Source organism: Hydra viridissima, unplaced genomic scaffold, assembly GCF_058129835.1.
Source record: "Hydra viridissima isolate aposymbiotic clone 2 unplaced genomic scaffold, HvirCarnegie_v1 scaffold_6, whole genome shotgun sequence".
Lineage (NCBI taxonomy): Eukaryota > Metazoa > Cnidaria > Hydrozoa > Anthoathecata > Hydridae > Hydra > Hydra viridissima.
The window spans coordinates 3,560,726-3,570,973 of NW_028324305.1; the positions used below are offsets into that span (position 1 = coordinate 3,560,726).

Below are 10,248 nucleotides of genomic sequence, written 5' to 3' on the forward strand. Positions count from 1 at the left end.
GGCCTAAGGATTGATCAGTTGGATTGGGCCTTGAAGTTATATAAAATTTCTCATTTTAAGACCCTGATTGGTCACAGGGAATGACGGACCTCAGGCTTGCACAAAATTTTAAGAAATTTGGGAATAACTTAAGCGATTGGTCAGTTGATGATGTTTTAGTAAACATACTAAACATGGAAAAAAGTCCTTGCTCACTTGCTCGCACTCTACCTGACAATGGTTTTGAACGAAATGACTATTTATCATGCTTTTGACATCATCAAGACTTTTAATGGTCGTAGATATTTGAAAAGTTATTTTAATTTGAAAAATGTTAAACATTTTTACAAATATTTTAACAACCTTTTACAAAAAAGATTTTGTATCAAGATTTAAAGAGTATACAAAGTTAAGTAGGGCGATTGTTTTCGATTCGAGTTGTCACGTTTTCTGCTTGGTATATTTTCCACGCCAAAACGATGAAAGTTCCTTTTCGCGTTCACACGAGCTGGGTAACCTTCGTAAGGCAAATCCCTTCGGGAGAGATCCTCACTTAAAAAATACAAAATAAAACAAAACTTTAACAAGAACAATTACGAAAATAATTAAAAAACCTTCTGAACTTAAGAAAAATAAATCTAAGGCCATTTTAAATACGCCGCGACAATTTATATACCATGAAGTTTTATAAAGTCTGATGTTTTCAAATTAAAATTCTTAATGTTACAGAGAGTCTAATAAATCTCTATTTATTATTTGGGGTCCTCGAATTATGTTTCAAAGTCAGAAAATATAATTAGTTAGCCATATACAGATTCCATAACATTAAAAAAAGTGTTTGAATAGTTCCTGCATTCTAGCTAATAGCATTTAAAATAATAACTGTAAATATAAATCAGAAGATTTCAGAAAAGTAAAAAAAGCAAAAGTTTTCAACTTAAAAATGAAACGCTGCAACATATACACTCTTAAAAATGTTTTTATTTTGATGTACAGCGCTTTGTTTGTCTTATTGACATAAAAAGTATATAAAAGTAAGATATGTTATTACAAAAAGTAGACAGCAAGTTATGCGTATATGATCAATGCATTTTTATATGGTCAAAGCGTTTTTATATGGTACGAGCATTTTTTAGTAGAACACTCTAGATAAAAAAAAAAAAAACTTTTTTGTCATCAGTAACTTTACCTCTCATAATCATCCATCTGCCTGTCATTGTAATCTTCATCGTAGAACGGCTTTGCAATCACCTAGTAATAAAGTAAAATTGAATTTAAAGCAAATAATGATTAGTTAGCTTGATCTTTTATTTTACAGCTACCGTAAAACATCACTTTACAATAATGTTTTACGGCTGCGATATAAGAAAATCTGGCAAGGTTACGGTGCCGTAATGTTACTTACCAGTGAAAAGCAAACAGTCAAAAAAACTAACGTCAAACGCATTTTCACTTTCGTGCAAAGCTGTGTTTTTTTCTCTGAATCTTGCCCGTTGCCCGTTCTTTATAAAGTGCTAGACGTTTCACGTTTATCCAGTTTAAACCGGTTAATTTAAATCCCTTTAGTTCTTTTAAAACAATGCTATCATAATTAACATTCTTACAAATAATTAGCTTTTTCGGCTTTATATAAAGACTTCTAAATGCAATTGTATTAAAATGGGCATGGCTAAAAAAGTTATTATTTTTAAAAACACACTTAGCAACAATATCCTCTTCAAAATTAAAGTTGAATTATAAAGCGTAAAATTGCTGTCGTAAGAGCCGGCCAAGGAAAATCACCTAAATATACTTTATAAAGTTAGATATATTGAGAAAATTCTCTCCACTATTCGTACTTTTAAAATGCCCTGGATCGGGCTTTCGTCGAAACTAAATACAACATTCCCCCATATCCATTAGTTTATATACAATCGCTAATTTTACCAGACCTAACTTAAAGTTAGAAAAGTGGAAATCTCTAATATTTGAATTCAGCAAAATTTCTTTGCATTTATCTTCACTTCTCACCTTTAAAAAAATAAAAAAAGAACTTATTGTAACTGACAGTGATTGCAATATCATCTATACTACGTTTCCCTTGCCTCGGTGTGAATAAAAGAGTATGATTCACCTCAAAACTGTTGAATTGCGAAAGTATTCTTTTAACCAAATTTCATAACAGCTTTATTCTAGTTTAAAAACGTAACTTTTGAGAAATAGTGAACCAGAAAGTAAATATGTTTATTGCGATTTTTTTTCTAAAAAGTGTTAAATGATATATGTTATAAAACTGTACTTTTTAGTGCCTCTTCGTGCGTTTTTTAAACACGGTTTGTTTGTTTGTTGTTTCTGATTGTTTATCAAGTATTTGTATTACTTTTTATCAATTTTTCAATAAAATTAAATGCTAAACGTACTTTTAATATACTTATGCAAACTAAAATATAAACTTTGATTTTAAGAAGACCAACATTCGGATCAACTCATTTTAAATAAATCTTATTTAACTTGTAATAAAAACATGTAATAAGTATTATTTTTATAATATTTTGGAGTTTGTAAATGTTTTTTTTCTCTAATTTAGCTTTGAGAGCCGAGCTATTTTTACCGCTTAGGGCTCCCACTAAACTTGATCAGCCACTGCATAAGTTCGTTATTTAAAAATTAATATAAAAATAAATTGAAGGGTTGTAAACGAATAATAATTTTTGACCATCCACTACCATTCCTATTAAAGTTTGAGAGATTATCAATAATACAATCACTTATTGTAATATGCAAGTCATTTACATCTTTACTTTTTAAATTTAGTTATATATTTCGCCATTAACTCGTTGTACTGCATCAGTATCAGTAATAAAAACGTTCGGAAAATTTTTCAAAGCAGAGTTTATTTTTACTTATTGTTTGTACTTTTGAAAGTTTTTTCACCTGTCTTGTTTTTTGTATATTTTTTTAATCTTTTTTTTTTTTGAGCAATTGTAAATACAATTTAATATCTATACTCTTTGTTTTTTTAATCTCCTTATCAACATCAGCTGGTCACTTATCCGATTCAATTTGAGTGTTTCATACAAACTCACTTTTTCGTTTGCTATTTGATCTGTCACAGGTTCATCATCAAATACAGTTAAATCACTTACCTCCAAAAGAGCCTTGGATACACCAGCGGCTTTTAATATTAATTTAGTCATTTGAGGCTTTTTTAAATTTGAATAGCAAGTTAGACACAGATATTCTGCCGCACTTTTTAATTCTTTCTATGCCAGAAATTTATCGTTGGCTCTTTTTAAGCTGTATGTTTTTGATTCGTTTGCTCAAAAGGTGTCGCTGTGCAAAGCACTGGATCCAGAGGAATCATCTAACAGTTGAATTAAATCAGTCTTTCTCAGTTTTGAATAAGCAGTTGGCTTATTCAAAACTGAGAAAATATTGAATAACGTAACTGGTTATTCAAAACATAAGTGAGGTTATCTTTAAAAACGATCAAAAATCTTTGTAGCATTTAGTGGTTCTTTTACCGTTAACATTTTTTTTATTATGTAAAAATTATTTTTACGAGAAACAGAATTTTTGATATCGTTTTCATGTTAAATGGAATTTTTTATACTTTATAACTCTTTAGCTTCTTTGAAACCATATCTCGGAACGATTTAAAAAATCTTGCATGATAACAGTTCTTGTATAGTAAAAACTTTCGCTTAGTAAATTTCTAGTTAATAAATTTGCAGATACTGAAAACTTACTTTTTAAGAATAATGATAGACAAATTTTTCAAGATTCTTATGAACTTAGAGATATGACTCAACAAATGAAATCATTTAAACTCTGTAGAAAAAAGTTAAGAAGATTAAACAACTATTATAAACCTATTGTAACAATATTTTGTAACGTTTAATGCAAACAGCTCAGTAATCAAGGAGATTTTGATCTGCAGAATTGTTTTTTTATGGGAAACAAGTAAACTCTTCTCCAGTTTCTTACTTTTACAAGTTTTACATTTCATTTTGATACGAGAGCCTCTTGCATTTTTTTCTTTTTCCCTTCAGATATTCTTACATTTACATGTGTATATATCATCTTATTATACTATATTTCTATAACTATATTTCTATTATTTTTCTCAATATATACCTTTTTTCTTTATAAGTTCAGAAATATATTCTTATAATAATTGTATAACAGCTTCCATTTCTTAACTTTCTCTATAGAAATTTCATTGTTTAAATCAATTCAGCTGCAAATATACTTTATATATATATATATATATATAAAATATATTTCATTTGTTTGTATATAAAATATATTTCATTTATTTGTATATAAAATATATTTCTTTTATTTGTATATAAAATATATTTCATACATTTGTATAAAGAATATGTGCTTCAACAATTTAGACCTTGTATATCATGAATTTTTTTTCTAAAATAATAAATGTGCATTGTTTAGATATTCACTAATATATCGAAAATCTTCTAAAGACAATGTGTGTCTGACATCATTTATAACTTTTGATAAAGAATTATGCAAATCACAAGTCATACTTTGAAATAAATTAATACGATTTCCAAGATCAGCATCAACATCAGCAAGTAAATTATATACATAAAATACAACATAATCTTATCTAGAATTATTAACATAAATTTTTTTGCCCATTCATATCGCGCTTAAAGTGTTATCTCTAAGATTACTCAGCATTTTTACCATATTTTGAGCATTATCCTTAGGCTTGAAATTCATTCTTAGATATTCTTACCATTTACTATAATTGATTTGTTACAGAATTCAAATTTTTGCTGCTAGCGCTTTGCTCCCTAGTGGGCATGCATCGTCCGCACGACGTTCGTAAGACGTCCATAAGTCCGTAAGACGTCTGTAAGACGTCTGTAAGACGTCCATAAAACGTCTTGCGGACGATGCATGCCCACTAGGTCCATTACTCCTTTGGAACTAAATCATTCTATTAATACTATCTAGTTAATCCGTTCTTTCTCACATCTTTTTTAAAACATGTAAAAATAAATGTCTGCAAAATACTTCATCGCCAATTTGTATTTGTTTTTTGTTATAATACATTGGATAGTTTGAGTATTTTTGTAGCTCTTTAGGAGGGGGTAAACGATTGCTATCAAAGCAACACTTTATTTAAGTAACAGATTTTTGATGAAATCTTTTATAGTTCTGAAAGTAAATTTAATCAAGATTTCAAATAACAGAAACGAAATTACCGTAATTAATTTTCTTTGCTTAAAGTTTGAAGAAATCTCGAAGAAAGGATAATTATCCGAACATAAACAACGCTTTCTGAGTGATAATTAAAAAAATATTTTTAAGCAATAGTTGAAGTTATTTTATTGTGAAGTAATGAATAACCGTTATTAATTGACATATTTTTCAAAGCTGTTTGGTTTATCATTAAAACCATCAAAAATGGGAGTTATAGCCAAGGAATGGTCGCTAGCTCAGTGCAACTTAGTTAACGATTTATTCAAACAATTGCATTAGGAACCATCAGCAACTTGGTTAAAAAACACAAAAAGGTTTGGATACGTGAAAAATCACTCAAGATCAGGAGCAAACCGCAAAACGAAACCCAGATCGACAAATTGTGAAGATGGTACAGGAAAACCGATTTTTATCAGCACCAAAATTATCGAACCTTCTTGAATAACAACTTAGAATTCAAGTGAACCCGTTTACTATTTGAAATCGATTGAAAGAGAGTGGATTTAAAGCAGGAGTTCTTTTTAAAAATTTTTCAAGAGCGAGGGTAGCATTTGCTAAGCAAAATGTAAACAAGATGTAAACAGAAATTTTTGACGAATTGTGAATTAAATTTTGATATATTGTGAAGTCTGATGGAGCTCAAAAAGTATGGAGTAAGGAAGGCGAAGCATTCAAACTCAGTTGTATTTGAGGAGCAGCGAAATTTGGTGGAGGCAATGTTACGGTGTGGAGTTTACGTTGGAGTTTATTGATGGATTGATGAAAATTCGGCTATACTTTAAACTCTAAAGCACGATTTCTACATTTCGTAATTTTATTCGAATGAATTTGCAGAATGAGCCAACAGATGAGAAGAAAACTTATTTTGGTTGTGAAGAAGATTCTTGTTTTTTGTAGAACTATCTTTGGAAAGATGCCGGTCAGAACGAGATTTCAGATTCTTCAAAGATTTCTTTCACATTATTGCAATAACAAACTTGGTCTTCTTTTATAAAATTGCAAAAAAATGCTTCATGATGCTTCCCATAAATATTTATTAAAATATTTCTTTTAAGCAAGCTCCTCTCTTTTAACCAGGAAAATAGAATTCTGCTCAACCTTTGGGCATGCTCAGATCTCTGACAAAATATTTGAAGTCTTTTAGGTTAATGAGCTGCGGTCCACATATTTGTAATTTGATCATGGAATCCTGCTATCAAAGCTGGCACTAGAAGTTTCTGATTCAGACTAATTCAGTTCTGGACCAGAAGGGACAAAAAAATTTTCATAACATGATAATGTAATACAAATTGTATTGTATAACTACAATGTGCGCCCACACACTGGCTATGAACCTCTTAAGTGAAATGCTACTTGCATTCCATCCCTTTGTCTTACCCTTTCTTAAAAGATAGGAATGTAAATATAGATTATTGTATTAAGTAGCTCTCTGGATTTTTTGATTGCTATGGTAATTTTATTGTTAAAACTGCTTTTAAAGTAGTTTGCAAGGTAACCAGTTCCATGCTCGAAGGAATGGGCGGGGGAGGGGGAAGGAAGGATGATTTGTAAAAAGAAACTTTAAAGCACTTAGAACTTGGAATGTTAGCTATCAGTTTTATATAGCTCATCATGGTTGTTTTAACCATGATTTGTCTCGTCTACTTCAGTTATTTATTTATCTCGTCTACTTCAATTATTCATTTATCTCGTCTACTTCAGTTATTCATTTATCTCGTCTACTTCAGTTATTCATTTATCTCGTCTACTTCAGTTATTCATTTATCTCGTCTACTTCAGTTATTCATTTATCTCGTCTACTTCAGTTATTCATTTATCTCGTCTACTTCAGTTAATGTTAGTAAAAAAACGTTTTTGTTGACAGTAAAATATTTACAGAACTTTATAATAAACCTTTTACAGTTTGATGGAATATTTTTGTAGGAGAAATAAATGCAGATTGTTCGTTGTTCAATAATTTTCAACAAGGTGTTTCAGATGAAATGTCAAACGAATACTTACCAAATGTAATTTTTTTTCAGGGAGGAAAAATATTGCAGTCTTGATAAATTTCTCTACATTTAAATTTAATGCCTTCATTTTTTGGTAAGAAATCATATACTGTTAAGCAGGGTAGAGACTTATTTTATTAACGCACCGTGGAGTGACCTAAGAAAGTTTTATGCTTTAAGAAAGACCTATTTTATAATATGACAAATTTCGTATATATGAAATAAACATTTGGGGAAATAAACTTAGCTATTTTAACTAGATGTCTAGTTAGTTAAAATTACTAAATTCTTTTCTCTAAATGTTAATTTTATATACACGGCACATGTCAAGAAATTTGTTATTTCTTAAATTGGGACTTTCTTAAAGCATAGGACTTTGTTAAGTCACACCACGTTTATTAATATAAAAGTGCACAAAGTTATTTGTAAAAATACTTACTGTTTTATATGCAGTCCTGAAAATTTGTATAAAATGTTTATTTTAAGTTAAAAGTTACGTAGAAGATTTAGCTTAATGTAGTTAAAAACTTCTCAGATAAATATTTTATCTAAAACGCTATAAAACATGGTTGACTTTAAAGAACAGTTGCTAAAAAAGTAATTAGGCTATTGGCTATTTTTTGTAATCACATATGCCGAAAGCGTTACAGTTCTGAAAAAAGATTTCAAAAAGACTTCCATAGTATTTTAAAAAGAAAATGGAGTCTTTTTTTGCACTAAATGCATTACATTTAAGTATGTATGTAAAGTACACTATTAATTGTGATTACAATTTTTATAATGATTTTTAATAACTCATTTATTTTAGTAACTTAGTTAATAAAAAGCTTTATTATATATAGTTACAACTTTTTCAACTTTTATGCCTCAATCCTTATATCTGCACAATTGACGAAATGCTCCTGCGGACCAAATCCCATGCCACATTGTGGTTTTGTTCCTTTATCGCAACCCCAATTGTTTCCACCTTTGTACCACCACTGCAAAACACATCTTTTGCATTTTAAGCCTGAAGGTAGGCGAGCCTTTATTTTATACAAAAAATTTCCAGGTTCTGTTACAGTAAATTGAGTTCCTCCAGATTCCAATTTTAACAATTGGCCGTTCAGTTTTCCTATCGAATCGCCTGATACTTGAGTGTTTGAGAAATCTCCAACTCGAAATTCAAAGTATCCTTTATGGCTCATCGTCAGCAGAACCTCTAAATCAATAACTTGTCCACTTTTGTATGTTTTTGAAATGGTTCCTGTTGCGAAGCTAAAAATAAAAAAAATCCTAAAATAGTAACAGATCGAATTTTTTTTTTTTATTATCTTTATCTAGAAGAGTGAATAATAATCTTATTCACTCTTATAGATAAAGATAATATAAAAAAAAATTGTATTTAGTGAAGTGTGATAATAATGCACATAAAAAAATTCTGACCTTCCACCATCCATATGTGGTTGATCTTTAACATGCCAAGGATCTCCACAAACTCCACAGCGGCCATTGTTCTTCTCATTCATAATTGTTGCACCCCCACAAAACAATTCATTGTCATTGTAGTTTGGTGGAGTTTTAAAGCCAAATCTCCACATTGAGTTTCTAGCAGGAGGATTTTGGAGATATCCGTGTGCATAACATTTCTCTGCAGCGTTTAAAAGAAAAAGTATTGCTAAGAGCATCATTTTTTCAAATCTTAACCGTTGGACAAAAATTAGTTTCTTATTAAAAAAAGGATTTTATACATTTGAACAGCTTTTAATATGATTATTAGGCATTTTTCTTTTTAAATACATGGAAAACTTTGATTGGATAGAAGCTATCAATATTTGGAAAGGTATGTTTGCTTGATTACAAAACCAACACAAAACTTTATAAAACAATTACATTAAATTTACACTTTCTTATTTGATTAAAAAAATAATTTTGTTAAATATCTAACTTGATCAAACCTTCGACAAACCTTCAAGACTATTCATAGGAGTAGTAACAAAGAGGGGTTTCAATGTAGCGGAATGCGCTCACACTTACCCATTGAAATATCAGCCGTAATGCACTTTATTTATCACTGTTATCGATCGGCCAAATAAATATTTTTTAAATAGTTGGCTATTATTCTTTGTTATCTCCTGCATTTACTTTTTAAATTTATGTCTTTGGATTTAACAGCTGCTTAAAGTTAATTTTAAAAATATATATTAACTTTAGGTCTAATGGTTCGAGATATTATTGAAAGGTTAAGATTTATTGGGTGCAGCAACAAGCATCTCTATTATAGTTTTCACAGCAGAACTCTATAAAACTTGGTCAGAAACTCTACATTACTCGATTATTAGAGTGAAATCAAAGCACCAATCTTAAATATAAACGCAATTCTTAAGGTTGTTTCAACTTTTTTTATTTTAAAATTATTTGTAAAATGTCTTTGCTTCCCAGTACAAAATGTTCTTTAGAAATTCTAAAGAACTTCTATGGACTTTTGAGATTCTGTAGGAATTTTATAGAAATTCCTTAAGCTTTATGTAGTATTCGCACACGAAAAAAAAAACGCTGTAAAACTTTACATCTTAGGTTTGCAATAAAACAGTTCGTTACGTCATCATTACGGATCGTTCGTTTGAAATATTATTTCTTAACGCTTTTTGAACGTTAAGTTAAGTATAAGATTACAAAAGATTAAATGAAATGTTAATGGAAATATTAAATGAAATAATAAATGAAATGTTAGACGGCCAAACTTTAGATCTTTAAAGTGAATTCGGTTTTTATTTCCTTTTAACTAAAGTTAAACGGTGTTTTTTTTAAAGGTGAAGAACTTTTCAAATGACATAAAATAGTGTCTAAATGTTTCCTTTGATTTTTCCAATTAAAGAGCATTAGTCGGATTCATATTTTTGGATGCAAAGAGAGTAGTTGAAATCGAAAATACGAGAGCGGGTTCGGCATATTGAGCTCTCGCATGTCTGAGTAAAATATGTCGCTTTACTTGTCAACGTTATAACATTTTTATAACGTTGACTAGTAAACGGAAGCAAGACGGCTTTTAAAGATTGCTTACGGTTGGTGTTTTCATTGATCG

General features: G+C 29.6%; 1 protein-coding gene and 1 long non-coding RNA gene across 2 annotated transcripts; both read right to left on the reverse strand.

Moving 5' to 3' along the window:
* Positions 1 to 343: 343 nt before the first annotated feature.
* LOC149886671 (uncharacterized) lies at positions 344 to 1,495 on the reverse strand. The gene is made up of 3 exons (XR_016453080.1): positions 1,385 to 1,495; positions 1,169 to 1,230; positions 344 to 531 (listed from the first exon to the last, which is right to left on the reverse strand). It is a non-coding gene; the product is annotated as an uncharacterized LOC149886671 (long non-coding RNA).
* Positions 1,496 to 7,982: 6,487 nt separating this feature from the next.
* Positions 7,983 to 8,923, reverse strand: LOC145189742 (uncharacterized). The gene is made up of 2 exons (XM_080066403.2): positions 8,610 to 8,923; positions 7,983 to 8,441 (listed from the first exon to the last, which is right to left on the reverse strand). The coding sequence occupies exons 1-2, from the start codon at positions 8,852 to 8,854 to the stop codon at positions 8,045 to 8,047; spliced, it is 642 nt and encodes a 213-aa protein (XP_079922529.2). The 5' UTR covers positions 8,855 to 8,923; the 3' UTR covers positions 7,983 to 8,044.
* Between the last annotated feature and the right edge of the window lie 1,325 nt (positions 8,924 to 10,248).

Bases quoted from the DNA above. Each gene is read 5' to 3' on its own strand.
- LOC145189742 (XM_080066403.2), bottom strand. From the start codon at position 8,854: ATGATGCTCTTAGCAATACTTTTTCTTTTAAACGCTGCAGAGAAATGT. The intron at 8,442-8,609 runs GTCAGAATTTTT...TTTTATTTTTAG, and splicing joins CCACATATGGATGGTGGAAG to CTTCGCAACAGGAACCATTT.